The sequence below is a fragment of the Hemitrygon akajei genome, chromosome 4, assembly GCF_048418815.1.
Source record: "Hemitrygon akajei chromosome 4, sHemAka1.3, whole genome shotgun sequence".
Classification (NCBI taxonomy): Eukaryota; Metazoa; Chordata; class Chondrichthyes; order Myliobatiformes; family Dasyatidae; genus Hemitrygon; species Hemitrygon akajei.
Window position 1 is genome coordinate 195,551,113 of NC_133127.1, and position 20,258 is coordinate 195,571,370.

The following is a 20,258-nucleotide window of genomic DNA, read 5'->3' on the forward strand; positions in this document are numbered from 1 at the left end:
GATAATGCATTCTGGTGAAAGGAACAATAGTGCAGACTATTACCTAAATGGGGAGATCAAACATCAGAGGTGCAGAGGGACTTAGGAATCCTCGTGCAAGACTCCCAGAAGGTTAATTTACAGGTTGAGTCTAAGGTAAAGAAGGTAAATACAATGTTGGCAGTCATTTCAAGGAGACTAGAATATTAAAAACAAGGAGATAATACCGAGCCTTTATCAGACACTAGTCAGGCCACACTTGGAGTATTGTCAACAGTTTTGGACCCCGTACCCAGAAAGGATGTGTTGTCATTGGAGAGAGTCCAGAGGAGGTTCACGAGGATGATTCTACAGGTTGGGTGAGACTAGAACTAGAGGTCATGGATGAAGGTGAAAGGTTTAAGAGGGGGACATGAGTGAGAAATTCTTTCACTCCAAGGATGATGAGCGTGTGGAATGGTCTACCAGCAGAGTGGTGGATGTGGGTTTGATTGTAATATTTAAGTGAAGTTTGGATAGGAACATAAACAGGAGGGTATGGAGGACTAAGGTCCTGGTGCAGGCTCAACAGGGACTAGATGGACCGAAGGGTCTGTTTTTGTGCTACAGTTCTCTATGACTCTATCTGCTGCCTTCTTGTTCTGTGTATGGGGCCGACTGGTTTCTTTCCACACTCCATCCCATTTCTACTGTCTTCACCCAGCTGAAGGACAGCAGCTATATTTCTTTCGGAGTTTGAGCACATTTAATATGTCACCAAAAACACTTGCAAATACCTACAGATGCATTGTGAGAGCATTCTAACCGGCTGCATCACCGTCTGGTATGGAGGGGGCTACTGCACAGGACCGAAGTAAGCTTCAGGGTTGTAACGTTAATCAGCTCCGTCATGGGCACCGCACTCCGTAGTATGAGACCATAAGGCCAAAAGGCATAGGAGCAGAATTGGGCCGTCGAGTCTGCTCCGCCATTCCATCGTGGCTGATCCCGGATCCCACTCAACCCCATACACCTGCCTTCTCACCACGTCCTTTGATGCCCCGACCGATCAGGCAACAATCAACTTCCGCCTTAAATATACACACGGACTTGGCCTCCACCACAGTCTGTGGCAGAGCATTTCACAGACTCACTACTCTCCGGCTAAAAAGTTCCTCCTTAACTCTGTTCTAAAAGGTCACCCCTAAATTCTGAGGCTGTGCCCTCGAATTCTGGATACCCCCAGCAGAGGAAACATCTTCTCCACATTCACTCTTTCTAGTCCTTGAAACATTTGGTACGCTTCAATGAGATCGCCCTGCATTCTTCTAAGTTCCAGTGAGTACAGGCCCAAAGCTGCAAAACGCTCCTCATATGTTAACCCCTTCAGTCCCAGAGTCATCCTCATGGACCTTCTCTGGACTCTCTCCAATGACAACACATCCTTTCTGAAATATGGGGCCCAAATATTTTGACAATACTCCAAGTGTTGCCGAACTAGTGTCTTATAAAGGCTGAGCATTATCTCCTTGCTATTATATTCTATTCTCGTTGAAATAAATGCCAACATTGCATTTGAAAAGCTTCCCAATCATTCAACTTCCTACTCACTTTTGCTACCTTATATGCTTTTTCCTTGGCTTTTATGCAGTTCTTGACAACCACAGTTGCCTACTCCTGCCATTTGATAACTACTTCTGTGGGACATATCTATTCTTCACCTTGTGAATTAGTCCCAGAAACTTCAGCTGTCTCTGCTCTGCCATCATCCCTGCCAGTATCCTCCTCCAATCCACCTGGGCAAGCTCCTCTCTCATGCCTCTGTAATTCCCTTTATTCCATTGTGATTCTGATAGAAGTGACTTTTGCTTCTCCCTCGCAAACTGCAGTATGAATTAAATCATATTATGTTCACTGTCTCCTAAGGGTTCCTTTACATTAAGCTCCCTAATAAAATCTGAGTTATTACACAACACCCAATCTAAGAAAGCCTTTCCCTGATGGCTTTCTCTAAAAAGCCATCTTGCAGGTATTTAGCAAATTCCCTCTCTTGTGATCCGACACCAACCTAATTTCCCAAATCCCCTTGCATATTGAAGTCCCCCATTACAATTGTGAAATTACCTTATTACATGCCTTTTCCAGCTCCCTTTGCAATCTTAACCCCACATCTTGGCTACTATTTGGAGGCCTGTATATGATTCCCATAATGTTTTTTTTATCCTTGCAGTTTCTGAACTCCTTCCACAAAGTTTCTACATTCTCTGACCCTATGTCACCCCTTTCGAAAGAGGTATAGGTAAGGTCAATGGTAAAAGTCCTTTTCCCAAGTTAGGAGAATCCAAAACCACAGAGCATATATTTAGGTTGAAAGGGTAAAGATTTAGAAGGAACCTAAGGGGCAACTTTTTCATTAACAGGCTGGTGAGTACATGGAGTGGGACAACGTGAGAGTTCAGTGTGGAAGGCTTTTTGCTCAGTGGAACAGAGGGCGAGTTTCACCTCACATGCTGGTGATAATAAACCTGGTTCTGATTCTGAGTTTGCAAGTCCGTCAGGAGCAAAGGATGTTGGGAATGGCGATGGTGGAGCACCGAGACAGGGGTGAGGAGAGGGGTGGTAGAGAGGGAGTGCCTGGGTGGGGGGGGGTGGTGGAGTGGGTGCAGACACACACAGCCCTGAGACACCAGGCAAGGTAATTTGATTCCAAACAATTGGTTTATTGATCTTTACAAAATGTCTCTCTGGTGCATCCTGCTCCTCTCTCCTCTCCCTTCCCCTTTTCCCAACCATGTTTCCCCTCTCCCTGCCCCCTTCCCACTCTCAGTCCACAATAGAGACCCATATCAGAATCAGGTTTATCATCACTCACATATGTCGTGAAATTTGATTTTTTTCTGTGGCAGCAGTACAGTGCAATACATAAAATTACTACAGTACTGTGAAAATGTCTTGGGCTCCTAGGATTTTTGCATAGTAATGTACATTTAAGGTAAGAGGGTAAAGATTTAGAAGGGACCTGAGGGGCAACTTTTTCACACACAGGGTGGCGAGTGTATGTGTCGAGGCAGAATAACAGTTCAGCATGGACTAGGCAAGCAAAAGGTTTTCCCTCTCCACTGAACTCCCTCCTGGCACTTATCATTGCAAGCAGAACAAGTGCTACACCTGCACATCCTCCCTCGCTACCATTCAAGGCCCCAAACAGTCCTTCCAAGTGAGGCGACACTTCACCCGTGAGTCTGTTGGGGTCATTTACTGTGTCCGGTGCTCCCTGTGTGGCCTCCTGTATAGCGGTGAGACCCGATATAGATTGGGAGACCACTTCGCTGAGCAGCTACACTCTGTCCGCAGAACAAGTGGGATCTCCCAGTGGCCATCTTCCCATTCCACTTCCCATTCCCATTCTGATATATCTATCCATGGCCTCCTCTACTGTTGCTATAAGGCCACATGCAAATTGGAAGAGCAACACCTTATATTCCCTCTGGGTAGCCTCCAACCTGATGGCATAAAAATCGATTTCTCAAACCTCTGGTCAGGCCCTCACCCCCACCCCCACCTTCACCATTCCCCATTACTACATCTCTCTCTCACCTTATCTCCTTACCTGCCCATCACCTCCCTGTAGTGCTCCCCCCACTTTCTTTCTTCCATTGCCTTCTGTCCTCTCCTCCCAGATTCCCCCTTCTCCTGCCCTTTATCTCTTTCACCCATTAACTTCCCAGCTCTTTTCACCTCTCACCTTCTGTTTCATCCCACCCTCCCCCACCTTCTATCTCTGACTTCTCATCTTTTTTCCTCCGGTCCTGATGAAGGGTCTCGGCCCAAAACGTTGACTGTACTCTTTTCCACAGATATTGCCTGGCCCGCTGAGTTCCTCCAGCATTTTTATATATATATATTATCTTGCACTGCTGCCACAAAGTTAACAAATGTTAAGACATAAGCCGGTGATATTAAAGCCAATTCTGACACTGATTCTTATTGGCGTCTGGTTGAATGACTGTCTGCTGTATAAATCGTCACAGTGCGACAGGTGCTATATAAACGCAGGAGTGTGTTGTTGTACTGGGACAGCTGGTTTGGCAGTGATGTGTGGTTTAATCAGGGTATGTGTCCTTCACATGCTTGTGGGGTGACCTTCCCTCACCATCTTGTTGATTAAAGCCAGCCCATTATTTTCCCCTGAGAAATCAATAGTCAGCGCTGTCACCGGCCACCTCAGGCTCCGCCCAGGATGCCCCGTCATGAAAGCCAATTACGCAGAGGGAAAGCAAATGAGTGTCATTGCAGCTCAGCAGGGCAAGAATAAATCTCAAAATTACTTCAGCGACAGAGAGATGTTATCACCAGCGAATTGCTTGATAAAGGCATTCTCTCCATCTGACATTCCACAAAGTGAGTCATAGACTCACACCGCCTGGTTATTTAATAAATTAGTAAATTGGTTTATTATTGTCATGCATAACGAGGTACAGTGAAAAACTTTGTTTTACATGCCATCCATACAGACCATTTCAGCACATCACTCTCAAGGTTGTACAAGGGAAAACGATAACAGAATAAAGCATTACGGGAGATAGAACACAAAAGTACAGCACTGTGCAGGTCCTTCAGCTTATGAAGTTCGACTGAACCTTTAATTTGTTCTAGATTAATCTAATCCTTCTCTCCCACATAGCCCTCCATTTTTCTTTCATCCACGTGTCTAAGAGTCTCTTTAATGCCTCTACCACAGCTCCTGACAGCACATTCCACACACCCTCATCTCTCAGAGTAAAAACCAACCTTTGACATTTTCCCCTATACTTTCCTCCAACCACCTTAAAATTATGCTCCTTGATATTAGCCATTTCCACCCTGGGAGAAAGACACTGGCTGTCCGCTCAGTCTCTGCCTCTTATCATCTACCAAGTCACCTCTCACTCTTCATTCACTCCAAAGAGAAAAACCTTAGTTTGCTCAATCTATCCTCATAAGGCATCCTGTCAAATCCAGGCAGCATCCTGGTAAATCTCCTCTGTACTCTCTCTAAAGCTTCCACATCCTTCCTATAATGAACTGATCAGAACTGAACACAATATTCCAAGTGTGGCTGAACATAAATTTGCTGCTCTTGAACTCAACTATTACAGAGAAAGTGCAGTGCAGGTAGACAAGGGCCATGATGAGGAACACCTTGAGATTAAAAGACCATCTTATTGTACCAAAGAACCATTCGTTAGTCTTATACGTTAGTCCTTGAGCCTGGTGGGGCGTGCTTTCAGGCTTTTTGTATCTTCTGCCCGATGGAAGGGAGGACAAGAGAGAATGGGGTGGATGGGTCTTTGATTACACTGGCTGCTTTACTGAGGCAGTGAGAAATGTAGACAGAGTCCATGGAGGGGAGGCTGGTATCCATGATGTGCTGAGCTGTGTCCACAACTCTCTGCAGTTTTAAGCAGTCTTGGCAGACCACTTGTTATAACAAGCTCAGACGCATCCAGATAGTCAGTACTTAACACTCTCTGAGTGGGAGAGCATCCTCTCAACTCCCCTGCAAATCTCTTTCCCTTTACCTTAATCAGGCCAGTTGGAAAAAAATCACTAAGCAATTCCCATCAACAGATCACCAGAGGGAACAACACACTGGACCATTGCCACACCACCATCAAGAATGCCTGCCGTGCTATTCCACACCCTCACTTCGGGAAGTCTGATCACCTGGCTGTGCTTCTACTCCCTGAGTATAGGCAGAGACTGAAGACTGCAGCACCAGTAGTGAGGACCAAGAAGGTTAGGACAAGGGAAGCACAGGAGCGCCTACAAACTGCTTTGAATCAGTGGACTGGACTGTATTCAGGGATTCATCTTTGAACCTGGATGAGTATGCCGCAGTTGTTATTGACGTCACTAAAACCTGTGTGGATGAGTGTGTGCCCACAAAGACTTACTGTTCATTCCCAAACCAAAAGCCGTGGATGAACCAGGAGGTATGTCGTCTGCTGAAGGCTAGATCTGTGGCATTCAAATCTGGCAACCCAGGCCCGTACTAGAAAACCAGGTATGATTTGCTTAGGGCTACTTCAAGGGCAAAGGGACAATTTTGAATGAGGTTGGAGGCGACATCGGATGCACGGCAACTCTGACTGGGTCTGCAGGACATTACTTCCTACAAAACGAAACCCAATAGTATGAATGGCAGTGATGCTTCACTACCAGATAAACTCAACACCTTCTATGCCCGCTTTGAAAGGAAGAATACAACTACAGCTGTGAAGATCCCTGCTGCACCTGATGACCCTGTGATCTCTGTCTCAGAGGCCGATGTTAGGCTGGCCTTAAAGAGAGTGAACCCTCGCAAGGTAGAAGGTCCCCGATGGAGTACCTTGTAAGACTCTGAAAACCTGTGCCAACCAACTAGCGGGAGTATTCAAGGACATTTTCAACCTCTCACTGCTATGGGCAGAAGTTCCCACTTGCTTCAAAAAGGCAACAATTATACCAGTGCCGAAGAAGAATAATATGGGCTTCCTTAATGACTATCGCCCGGTAACACTCACATCGACAGTGATGAAATGCTTTGAGAGGTTGGTCATGACTAGACTGAACTCCTGCCTCAGCAAGGACCTGGACCCATTGCAATTTGCCTATCATCACAATAGGTCAACTGCAGACTCAATCTCAATGGCTCTTCACATGGCTTTAGACAACCTGGACAACACAAACACCTATGTCAGGATGCTGTTCATCGACTATAGCTCAGCACTTCACACCATCATTCCCACAATCTTGATTGAGAAGGTGCAGAACCTGGGTCTCTCTACCCCCGTCTGTAAATGGATCCTCGACTTCCTAACTAGAAGACCAAAATCTGTGCAAATTGGTGAGAACATCTCCTCCTCGCTGACGATCAACACTGGTGCACCTCAGGGGTGTGTGCTTAGCCCACTGCTCTACTCTCTGTATACCCATGACTGTGTAGCTAGGCATAGCTCAAATACCATCTATAAATTTGCTGATGATACAACCACTGTTGGTAGACTCTGGTGGTGACAAGAGGGTGTACAGGAGTGAGATATGCCAACTAGTGGAGTGGTGCCACAGCAACAACCTGGCACTCAACATCAGTAAGATGAAAGAGCTGATTGCGGACTTCAGGAAGGGTAAGACAAAAGAGCACATACCAATCCTCATGCAGGGATCAGAAGTAGAGAGAGTGAGCAGTTTCAAGTTCCTGCTGTCAAGATCTCTGAGGATCTAACTTGGTCCCTACATATCAATGTACCGTAGATTCCGGATTTTAAGCCGCTACTTTTTTCCCACATTTTGAACAGCTTTGAACTTTGCGGCCAATAATCCGAAGCGGCTAATGCATGATTTTTTTCATGCCGCCTCGTAAACATTTTGCCTCGTAACAGTAGACCAATAAAATTGATGAGTAGTTCACAGAGGTCCAATGAAATTGTACGATAAATCAAGCGCACTTTCACAATTAAATTATTGTAAATCAGTCATTTGTACTCACCCTCATCAACATGGAAAACACTCGAAGCATTGTGCTACCTACCCTCTTAGTTTAAACTATATTTGTTTTCTGTACTACATCGCGGGATGCTATGACGACACACCCGGTTTCGCGGCGTCTTGTGGGAAAATGCCGTTTGCGATGAAACGGAAAGGAGGGGGTCGAGCGGCGGAGCGGCTTTGGATCCGAGCGAAATCTGCTTTTAAATGCCGTTTGCGATGAAACGGAAAGGAGGGGGGGAGCGGATTCCGCGAGCGGCTTTGGATCTGAGCGAAATCTGCTTTTAAATGCCGTCTGCGATGAAACGGAAAGGAGGGGGGGGAGCGGCATTACGCGAGCGGCTTTGGATCCGAGCGAACTCTGCTTTTAAGTTAAAGGTATCAATAACTTTTCCTGGTAGGCTGCAGTATATATATTTTTTACCAGTCGTTAGGAGATATTGGAATGTTGTTCAGTAAAGAAGTATACGCAACGTATATTTAAAAGTAGCCGCGTACGGGCACGGTTCGAAAAAAAGCATTTGCAATATGTATTTGTTTTTGTTACCATATGGATTTAATTAAAAGTTAAAAAAATCCTCACGTGTAATATCTTTCTGTGTAAATATCTCATATTACAACGTGGGACACCTGCGGCCTAAAATCCGGTGCGGCCTTTACATTTAAAAAAATGATTTTATTTCTAAAATTAGTGCCAGCGGCTAAAAATCAGGTGCGCTCTGTAGTCCGGAATCTACGGTAGTTATAAAGAAGGCCAGACAGTGGCTGTACTTCATTAGGACTTTGAAGAGATTTGGAATGTCAACAAATACACTCAAAAACTTCTATAGATGTACCGTGGAGAGCATTCTGACAAGCTGCATCACTGTCTGGTATGGAGGGGATACTGCACAGGACCAAAAGAAGCTGCAGAGGATTGTAAATCTAGTCAGCTCCATCTTGGGCACTAGCCTACAAAGTACCCAGGACATCTTCAAGGAGCGGTGTCTCAGAAAAGCAGCGTCCATTATTAAGGACCTCCAGCACCCAGGGCATGCCCTTATCTCACTGTTACCATCAGGTAGGAGGTACAGAAGCCTGAAGGCACAGACTCAGCGACTCAGGAACAGCTTCTTCCCCTCTGCCATCCGATTCCTAAATGGACATTGAACCCTTGGACACTACCTCACTTTTTTTTAATATACAGTGTAACTGTTTTTTACATTTTTAAAAATCTATTCATCCTGGACTCCTGTAATATTTATGTGGCTAAATTTCATCCCATCAATGAACTTCTCTTTAATTATAAGCTTCTATCTCAAGTTGCTTAGTTGGTCTCGGGATATGATTTTCACTTAAGGTACAGCGGGCTCCAGGTTCAAATCCTAGATGAGCTCTAATTTTGAGAAGTCACAGTAGTGCAGTGGTTAGTACAACATTTTACAATACCAGACACCAGGGTTCAATTCCCACCACTATCTGTGGATTCCCCCCACAGTCAAAAATGTACCGGTTGGTAGATAAATTGGTCATTGTAAATTGTCCCATGATTATGCTAGAATAAATCAGGGGAATGCTGGGCAGCGTGGCTCGAAGGGCTGGAAAATCCTCTTTCGCACTGTTTCTCAATAAATGCAGTGCCTTTTCAGAGTATTCTCCCCCCCTTGGAATTTTTCATATTTTATTGTTTTACAACATTGAATCACAGTGGATTTAATTTGGCTTTTTTGACACTGATCAACAGAAAAAGACTCGTTTGTGTCAAAGTGAAAACAGATCTCTACAAAGTGAGTTAAATTAATTACAAATATAAAACACAAAATAGTCGATTGCATTAGTGTTCACCCCCTTTACTGTGTGTGTGTGTGTGTGTGTGTACGTGTGAGTGTACATGTGTGTGTGTGTGTGTGTGCCCTGATGGAGTCGTCGGGGCGCCGTCATGACAAGCTTTTTGCACCGATCTTTTTGGTGATTGCTCATCGTCTTGGGCATCTGAACCCTGGCAGAGCCCATCCCTCTCCAGGTTTTTTTTTAGAGGTCAAGTTTCTAGCTCAACACTCAACCCAGGCACGAATGGAGAGCGTGCAAGGGAGCCGGCCGGATACGAGCTCTGGACCTCGCGCCCCAAAGTCCAGCACTGATGCCACTACACCACGAGCCAGCTTACACCACGAGCCCCCCGCCTTTAATATGGCACACCAAATTATCACTGGTGCAGCCATGTCATTAGATAAATGGAGATCACCATGTGCAGTCAAGGTGTTTATAGTAAATATACACCTGTATCTGGAAGGTCCAACTGCTGGTGAGTCAGTAACCTGGCAAAAACTACACCATGAAGACAAAAAAAAACACTCAAAGCCGCTCCATGAAAAGGTTATTGAAAAGCACAAATCAGGGGATGGATACAAGAATATCCCTTGGAGTACAGTTAAGTCAATCATAAAAAAATGGAAAGAATATGGCACATCTGTAAATCTGCCGAGAGCAGGCTGTCCTCAAAATCTGTGACCATGTGGGGGGGGGGGGGGGGGGCAAGTGAGAGAGGCCACCAAGAGAACTAGGACAACTCTGGAGGAGTTACCAGCTTCAGTGGCTGAGATGGGAGAGACTGCACATACAACAACTGTTGCCCGGGTGCTTCACCAGTCACAGCTTTATGGGAGAGTGGCAAAGAGAAAGCCACTGTTGTAAAAAAAACTCACAGGAAATCTCCCCTAGAGTTTGCCAGAAGGCACGTGGGAGACTCTGAAGTCAGCTGGAAGAAGGTTCTATGGTCTGATTAAACCAAAATTGGGCTTTCTGGCCATCAGACTAAATGCTATGTTTGGCGTAAGCCAAACACCTCACACCATCCTTAATGTGAGGCACGGTGGTGGCTGCATCATGCTGTGGGGATGCTTCACTGCAGCAGGCCCTGGAAGGCTTGTGAATACAGGGGAATACAGGGAAATCCTAGAGGAATATCTGACGCAGTCTGCAATTGAACTGTGACTTGGGAGATTTGTTTTCCAACAAGACAATGACCCCAAGCATAAAGCCAAAGCAACGCAGGAATGGCTTAAAAACAACAAAGTTAATGTCTGGAGCGGCCAAGTCAGAGTCCAGACCTCAATCCAAATGAAATTTGTGGCTGAACTTGAAAGGGGCTGTTCAGTTAAGATCCCCTTGCAATCTGACAGAGCTTTACTTTACTTTATTGTCACCAAACAACTGATACTAGAGCGTACAATCATCACAGTGATATTTGTTTCTGCGCTTTGCGCTCCCTGAAGTATAAATCGAAGTAAATATAATAAAAATTTAAATTATAAATCATAATTAGAAAATAGAAAAGGGAAAGTACGGTAGTGCAAGTCAGGTCCGGATATTTGGAAGGTACGGCCCAGATCCGGGTCAGGATCTGTTCAGCAGTCTTATCACAGTTGGAAAGAAGCTGTTCCCAAATCTGGCCGTACGAATCTTCATGCTCCTGAACAGATTCATGCTTGAGCAGTTTTGTCAAGAAGAATGGGGAAAAATCCCAGTGTCCAGATGTGCAAAGCTGATAGAGACCTATCCACACAGACTCAAGGCTGTAATTGCTGCCAAAGGTGCATCTACTAAATACTGACTTGAAGGGGGTGAATACTTATGCAAACAATTATTTTGTGTTTTATATTTGTAATTAGTTTTGATTACTTTGTAGAGATCTGTTTTCACCTTGACAAGAGTCTTTTTCTGTTTATCAGTGTCAAAAAAGCCAGATTAAATCCACAGTGATTGAATGTTGTAAAACAATAAAGCATGAAAACTTCTGGGGGGGGGGGGGGTGAATACTTTTTATAGGCACTGTAAATAATGTATTGCAGAGAGTGGTGTGTGCCTGGAATGTAAATGTTGGAGCTGGTGGAGGCTGACACAATAGAGGTTACTGGACAGACACATGACAATGCAGAAGATGAAGGGATTATGGGAACTGTGTGGGCTGAAGGGCTTGTTCCTGTGTTGTATTGTTCTGTTCTATGTTCCACCATAGACAAGGAGGAACGTTTCCTGCAGCCCACCCTATCTAAAGCCTTCATACCTCAATCAGGTCACCTCTTAACCACTTCTGTTCCGAGAGAACATAGGACATAAAATATTACAGCATAGTCAGGACCTTTAAATGTTGTGCCAACTTTTTAACACCAACTCCAAGATCAATCTAACACTTCCTTCCCACATAGCCCCCTTCCCCATTTTTCTTTCATCCATGTGCCAATATGAGAGTCTCTGAAATGTCCCTCTAATGTCAAATAAACCCTTCTCAGGATTCTAGTCGAGTAAAGGTATCAATTTTAACCGACATTTTGATGACAGACTCTGCCATCTTCATCAGGAATGGTGCCCGGACAAGTCGGCTGCAGTGGTATTTATACCCCATCATCAGTCCTTCCTGATTGGCTAGTCTTCAACTAATCAGGTTTCTGCTTTCCCACCTTGTTTACAGTCGAATTCCAGTTCTTACTTAGAGCAAGACCTTCATCACTGTTAAAATTCTTTTCCTCTAGTTTTATTTCAGTGACTTCCTTTGGCAGGAGGTCCCAAAAGCCATTGGCACGGCACAGTAGTTTGGTGCCGTTGAAGTCAATCCTATGGCCATTGTGAATGCAGTGTTCTGCTACCGCAGATTTCTCCGGGTAACCCAAACGGACACACCTCCTGTGCTCCTTGATGCAGGTTTCCACCGTGCATCCTGTCTGGCCGACGTACGTTGCTCCACATTGACAGGGAGTCCTGTCAACACCAGCCGTGCCGAGTCCCAGGTATTTTTTGACCTGGGTAAGCTTCCTTACAGGTTTGTGGATGATAATGCACTAAATCCTTTGTGCCCATAATATCTTTGCCTCTACCACTACCTGATTCTGATTAGCAATGGGAGTAGTGAACTCAGCCCGATACATCAGACCAAAGAGCTGATTGTGCACTTTGGAAAGGGTAAGCTCTGAGGGAACACAAACCAATCCTCAAAGTGGGATTAGAATTGGAGAGAGTGAGCAACTTCTAGTTCCTGGGTGTCAAGATCTCTGAGGACCTAACCTGGTTTCAACCTATCAATGCAGCTATAAAAAAGGAAAGACAGTGGCTATATTTCATTTGGTGTTTGAAGAGATTTGGTTTATAAGAACATAAGAAATAGGAGCAGGAGTCGGCCATCCGGCCCGTCGAGCCTGCTCCCCCATTCAGTAAGATCATGGCTGATCTGGCCATGGACTCATCTCCACCTACCTGCCTTTTCCCCATAACCCTTAGTCCCCCTACTATGCGACGATCTATCCACCCTTGTCTTAAATATATCTACTGATGTAGCCTCCACTGCTTCATTGGGAAGAGAATTCCACAGTTTTACCACTCTTTGGGAAAAACAGTTTCTCCTCTATCAGTGAAAACATTTCAACACTTCTACAGATGTACGTGGAGAGCATTCTGACTGGCTGCATCACCGTCTGGTATGGGGGTGGTGGGGGGGGGGTGTGGAGACTACCACACAAGATCGAAGTAAGCTGCAGAGTGGTACAATTAGTTAGCTCCATCATAGTCTCCATAGTACCCAGGACATCTTCGGGGTGGGGGGGGGGGGGTGCCTCAGAAAGGCAGCATCCATCATTAAGGAACACCACCACTCAGCTCATGCCCTTTTCTCACTGCTACCATCAGGTAGGAGGTACAGAAGCCTGAAGGCAGACACTCAGTGATTCAGGAACAGCTTCTTCCCCTCTGCCATCAGATTTTTAAATGGACATTGAACCCATGAACACTACCTCACTACTTTTTAAAAAATTTCTTATTTTTTGCACTACTTATTTGAATTTAATAATTTAATAAACATGTACATACTTCCTGTAATTCTGCTTTTTTCTCTATTTATCACGTATGACATTGTATTGCTTCTACAAAGTTAACAAATTTCACAACATACGCTGGTGATATTAAAACTGATTCTGATTCTGATTGACAAGAGGCGCTGTTTCAAGAAGGCAGCATCCATCATCAAAGACCTGCACTATCCCAGCCACACCATCTTCTCACAGCTCCCATCACACAGGAGGTGCAGAAGCCTGAACTCCTACACCAGCAGGTTCAAGAACAGCTACTTCCCTTCAACCACTTGGTTCCTGAAGCAACTGGCACTACTCTAATCTCTACCTCAGTACAGTGACATTTTAATCACACCACTCTGATATGGGCTTTATCTAGGTTTCATTTTGCTCTAATTGAGCTCTTTCCTGTGAAGATTGTGCATAATTTACACTCAGTGACCACTTTATTACAACTAAGAGAGAGGAGCAGAATCAGGCCATTTGCTCTGCCATTTCATTATTCCCCCTGAAGCCCATTCTCCTGCCTTCTCCCTTTCTGTAACCTTTCATATCCTGACTAATCAAGAACCTATCAACCACCTTAATGACTTGGCCTCCACAGCTGTCTGTGGCAGTGAATTCCACAGGTTCACCACACCACCCTCTGGCTATAGAAATTCCTCCTCATCTCTGTTCTAAATCTCCCTCTATTCTGAGGCTGTGCCTCTGGTCCTAGGTTCCCCCAGCAGGAAACATCTTCTCCACATCCACTCTATCCAGGCCTTTCAACATTTGATACGCTTCAATGAGATACCCCTCATTCTTCTAAATTCCAGCAAGTGCAGGCCCAGAGGCATCAAATGCAACTCCTACATTAACCATTTAATTCCTGGAATCATTCTAGTGAACCTTCTCTAAACCCTCTCCAATGTCAGCACATCCTTCCTTAGATACGGGGCCCAAAACTGCTCACACTTTTCCAAGTGAGATGCCTTATAACATCTAGCATTACATCCTTGCTTTTATATTTATTCCTCTCCAAATGAATGCTAACATCACACTTGCCTTCTTCACCACAGACTGAACCTGCAAGTTGACTTTTAGGGAATCCTGCACAAGGACTCCCAAGTCCCTTTGCACCTTGGAATCTTGAATTTTCTCCCGTTTAGAAAATACTCTGTGCTTTCATTGCTTCTACCAAAGTGCATGACCACACACTTCCTGATACTGTATTCCATCTGCCACTTCTTTGCTCACTCTCCTAATCTGTCTATATTCTCCTGCAGCCTCCCTGCTTCCTCGACACTACCTGCCCTTCCTCCTATCTTCATATCGTCCGCAAACCTGACCACAAAGCCACAAATTCTGTCATCCAAATCGCTGACGTACAACATGGGAAGAAGTGGCCCAAACCATGCCCCTGCACAACACCACTAGACACCAGAAGCCAACCAGAAAAGGCCCTCTTTATTCCCACACTGTCTCCTGCCAATCAACCAATGCTCTAGTCATGCTCATATCTTTCCTGTAATCTCATGGGCTCTTTTGCTAAGCTGCCTCAAGTGCAGCACCTTGTCAAAGACTTTCTGAAAATCCAAATCCCAACATCCACTAATTCTCCTTTATCTATCCTGCTTGCTATTTCTTCAAAGAGCTTCAATAAATTCATCAGGCAACATTTTCTCTTAAGGAAACCATGCTGACTCTGGCCTATTTTATCATGAGACCTCATCCTTAACAATCAACTCCAACACCTTCTCAGCCACTGAGGTCAGGCTAACAGGCCTATGGTTTCCTTTAATTCTGCCTCCTTTCCCTCTTGAAGAGTAGAGTGGTATTTGCAATTTTCCAGTCCTCCAGAGCCATGCCAGAATCTGGTAATTCTTGAAAGATCGTAACTATACTTGCACATTTAGAACAGAAGGGATGCCAGGCAGGATAGCTGACTGCTCCTCTTGCGGGATGTGGGAAGGCAGGGAGACCTCCAGAGTCCCTGACGACTACAAATGCGAGAAGTGCATCCAGCTGCAGCTTCTAACAAACCACGTTCAGAACCATTTGGGAGGCTGAAGGGGTGACAGATAGGACATAGAGAGAGATAGTTACACTAAAGGTGTAGGCCACAGGAAACAGAGCAACAGTCAGGAAGGGGAAAGCAACTAAATAGCCAGCGCAGAGTACCACTGTGGCCATCACCCACAACAACGTCAGATACTGTTGGCAGGGATGTCTTAACAGAGGAAAGTCACAGCAGTCAGGTTCCCCAATGGTATGTTGCTTCTTGGGTGCCAGAAACCGGGACAACTTTGACAAAGTGCCACACATGACGCTGCTTAACAGGAATTAAAGGAAAGATTCTAGAGTGGAGAAAGCAAAGGCTGATTGGCAGGAGGCAAAGAGTGGGAATAAAGGGAGCCTTTTCTGGTTGGCTGCTGGTGACTAGTGGTGTTCCGCAGGGGTCTGTGTTGGGAACGATTCTTTTTACGTTATATGTCAATGATTTGCATGATGGAATTGATGACTTTTTGCAAAGTTTGCAGACAGTACAAAGATAGGTGGAGGGACAGGAATTTTTGAGGAAGTAGAGAGGCTGTAGAAGGACTTAGACAGATTAGGAGAATGAGCAAAGTAGCAGATTGAATACAGTGGCAGGAAGTATATGGTCATGCACTTTGGTGGAAGAAATGAAAGGGTTGACTATTTTCTAACTGGAGAGAAAACTTTTTAAAAAATCTGAGGTGCAAAGGGCTTTGGGAGTTGTTATGCAGGATTCCCTAAAGCTCTATTTGCATGTTGGGTCTGTGATGAGGAAAGCAATTGCAATGTTAGCATTCATTTCGAAAGGATTAGAATATAAAAACAAGGATGTAATGTTGAGAAATAATGATGTAATAAAGCACTGCTTGGAGTATTGTGAGCAGTTTTGGACCCATTATCGTAGAAAGGATGTGCCGAAACTGGAGAGGGTTCAAAGGAGGTTCACAAAAATGATTCCAGGATTGAATGTTCGCATTATGAAGAGCGTTTGATGGCTTTGGCCCTGTATTCACTAGAAATCAGAGGAATGGCGGGGTGGGGGTGACCTCATTGAAACCTATCAAGTTGTGAAAGGCCTTGATAGAATGGATGAGGAGGAGATGTTTCCTATGATGGGACACAGTCTCAGAATAGAGGGGCATCCTTTTAGAATGGAGACGAGGAAGAATTTCCTTAGCCAGAGAGTGGTGAATCTGTGGAATTCTTTGCCACAGGCAGCTGTGGAGGCCAAGTCTTTATGTATAATTAAGGCGAAGGTTGATAGATTCTTGATTGGTCAGGGCATGAAGGGATACGGGGAGAAGACAGGAGATGGGGTGGAGAGGAATATTGGATGAACCATGATGAAATGGCAGAGCAGACTTGATGGGACATATGGTATAATTCTGCTCCTATATGACCTCATCTCAGCTCAAATCCAAGGCATTCTTAAATGGGAGGGTGAACAGGCAGAGGTTGTGGTCCACATGGGTGGACATAGGTAGGAGGAGTGACGAGGTTTTGAAGAGTGAGTTCTGGAGTTAGGTTTTAAGTTAAATAACAGGTCCCCAAGTGTTGAGATCTCAGGATTGCTACCCATGTCACGAGCTAAAGGGTAACTTGCAGGCAGAGTTGGGTGAAGAAGGCAAATGAAATGTTAGCATTCATTTCAAAAAGTCAAGAATACAAAAGCAGGGATGTGATGCTGAGGCTCTATAAGGCAATGGTGAGGCCTCACCTTGAGTTTCGTGAACAGTTTTGGGTCCGTCATCTCAGAAAAGATGAGCTGCCATTGGAGAGGGTCCAGAGGAGGTTCACAAGGATGATTCCAGGAATGAAAGGGTTATCATACGAGGAATGTTTGATGGCTCTGGGTCTATATTCACTGGAACTTAGGAGGATGAGGGGGGATCTCATTGAAACCTTTTGAATGTTGAAAGGACTAGACAGAGTAGATGTTGAAAGGATGTTTCCCATGGTGGGGGAGTCTAGGACAGACTCAGGATAGAGGGGCATCCATTTAAAACAGAGATGTGGAGAAATTTCTTTTGCCAGAGGGTGGTGAGTTTTGGAATTTATTACCACAGGCAGCTGTGGAGGCCAGGTCTTTGGGTGTATTTAAGGCAGAGCTTGATAGGTTTTTGATTGGACATGGCATCAACGGTTACAGGGAAAAGGCAGGGGAGTGGGGCTGAGGAGGGGAGAAAAGAATCGGCCATGATTGAATGGTGGAGCAGACTCAATGGGCCAAATGGCCTAATTCTGTTGCCACGTTTTATTGTCTTATGGTCTAAAGAGGCCAGAAGTAGGAAGATTATACATTTTAACATGTGGCTAAGGAATTGGTGAAGGACGAAGGATTCAGATTTTTAGATCATTGGGCTCAATTCTAGGGAAGTTGGGACCTGTGCGGAGAGATGGTTTGCATCTGAACTAGATCAAGTCAAGTCAAGTGAAGTTTATTGTTATTTAACAACATACATGTATATAATGTATATAGAAACGAGACGTTTCTTGAAAACAGGGTGTAAAGCACATAACACACGATAACTTATGAAGGTAAGGATAAAACTTACAGATGGATCACACATAAATAATGAACTAAAGGGCATTAATATTAAATATTGTAAGGTATCCATCCCAGATTAACCAGTGACACTTTGAATACTGATGGGGTCTAATATCTTAGCAAGAAAGTTTGCTAGCACTGCATACAGGGGTTTAAATTAGAGTTACGGGGGTGGGGGGGATGGACCAGAGTTCCAGAACAGATAGTGGAGAGGTTGTAGAGACAGATGCTAGTAAGAACTTAGTCAGGAATCAAAAGGTTGAACACAGTGCGACTAACGTTCTGAGCTGTGTATATTCCATGCAAGAAGTATTGAAGGAAATGGAAATGAGCTCAGGGCATGGATCAACACATAGAATTATGACATTGTAGCCATTAGTGAGACTTGGTTGCAGGAGGGGCAGGACTGGCAGCTCAATATTCTGTGCTTCCATTGTTTTAGACGCATCGGAGAGGGATGGATAAAGGAGAAAGGGTGACGTCACGAGTCAGGGAAATGTCACACATGGCTTGGTCACGACAGACAGGAGAACTCAACTTGTGAGGCTTTATGGGTGCAACTGAAGAATAAGAAAGACATGAACATGGGGCTATATTATAGGACACCCAAAAGTCCATGCGATTCAGAGGAACAAATTTGTAGAGAGATCACAGGCTGTTGCTAGAAATATAAGGTTGCTATAGTAGGTAATTATAACTTCCCACATATTGACTGGGACTCCCGTACTGTAGATGGGATAGAGTTTGTCAAATGTACCTTAATCAGTTCATAGAAGTCCAAATGAGAGAGTGTACAATACCTGATCTGCTATTAGGGAATGAGACAGGGCAGGTGACAGAAGCTTGTGTAGGGGAACATTTTGCATCCAGTGACCACAACACCATTAGTTTCAAAGTATAGAAAAAGATAGGTCTAGTCCTTGAGTAGAAATTCTAAATTGGAGAAAGGCCAATTTTGATGGTATCGGAAATGATCTGACAAGTGTGGACTGAGAGAGGCTGTTTCTGGGAAAGATATACTTAGTAGATAAGAGGCCTTCAAAAGTCAAAATTTGAGAGTACAAACTTTGTATGTGTCTGTCAGAATAAAAAGAAAAGATAACCAGTTTAGAGAACCTTGGTTTTCAAGAGATATTGAGGCCCTGGTTAAGAAAGAAAAAAGGTGCTTAGCAGATATATGCAGGTAGAAACAAACGAGGTATCTGGGAATACAGATCCACAATTCATTACAAACTGGGGCAATTTTAGATAGGATTATAAACAAAGCTTTTGGCACGTTGGCCATAAATCAAAGTATTGAGTGCAGGAGATGGGATGCTATGTTGAAGTTGTCTCACATGTTGGTGAGGGAAAATTTGGAGTAGTGTGTGCGGGTTTGGTCACCTACGTACAGAAAAGATGTAAATAAGGTTGAAAAAGTGCAGAGAAAATTTACAAGTATGTTGCCAGGACTGGAGGATCTGAGTCACAAGGAAATATTGAATAGGTTAGGACTTTATTCCTTGGAACGCAGAAGATTAAGGGGAGATTTGATAGAGGTATACTCTCGGCTTTCAGCAGAGATCGCTCCCTATGCGACTCCCTTGTCCATTCATCCCCCCCATCCCTCCCCATGGACCTCCCTCCAGGCACTCATACCTGCAAACGGAAGAAGTGCTACACCTACCCCCACACTTCTTCCCTCACCACCATCCCAGGCCCCAGACAGTCCTTTCAGGTGAGGCACCACTTCACCTGCGAGTCAACTGGGGTGATATACTGTATCCGGTGCTCCCGATGTGGCCATTCATACATTGGGGAGACCCGCCGCAGACTGGGAGACCGTTTCGTCGAACACCAGCGCTCGGTCCTCCAGCAGTGGCGGGATCTCCCTGTGGCCACACACTTCAATTCCACAGACCACTCCCACTCTGATATGTCTGTCCATGGCCTCCTCTATCGTCAAGATGCCACACGCAGGTCGATGGAGCAATACCTTATCTCCCGCCTAGGTAGCCTCCTTCCTGCCAGCATGAACATCCAACTCACTGACCTCAGTTTATACCCCTGCCCCCCACCCTTACCCCGATCCCTATCTATTATTTTAGTCTGGTTCTCTTTCTCTCTCTTTTTCCCCCCTCACTATAATCTCTCCCCCCAGCCCTACCTTTCTTTCTCTTTTATTTCCCATAATTCTCCACCTTCCTCCTAGCCCATTTCCTATCACTAACTAGCTCTCTACTTTATCCCTCCCCCCACTTCTTATCCCTCCTCGACCATCCCATGTTACTTCACTCCTGATGAAGGGTTTCAGCCTGAAACGTCGTTATTACCTCCTCCCATAGATGCTGTCTGGCCTGCTGAGTTCTGCCAGCATCTTGTGTTTTTTATAAGGCAGAAGTTGATCATTTGCTGATTGGTCAGGG

The 20,258-nt window shown here is 44.8% G+C and overlaps 1 protein-coding gene across 4 annotated transcripts in view; it reads right to left on the reverse strand.

Annotated features, from left to right (window-relative positions):
- pde2a (phosphodiesterase 2A) overlaps nucleotides 1-20,258 on the reverse strand; it is a 303,048-nt gene that overhangs the window by 182,677 nt on the left and 100,113 nt on the right. For 2 of the 4 annotated variants that reach the window (XM_073044334.1, XM_073044331.1), the window contains exon 1: nucleotides 7,469-7,693. The exons of the other annotated variants lie outside the window; for them this stretch is intronic. Coding sequence is in view for 1 of the 2 variants with exons in the window: in XM_073044331.1 (XP_072900432.1) it covers nucleotides 7,469-7,498 (30 nt within the window). In the remaining variant the exon portion in view is untranslated. Of the gene's footprint in view, nucleotides 1-7,468; nucleotides 7,694-20,258 lie in introns of those variants that run through there. 4 annotated transcript variants of the gene reach the window in all.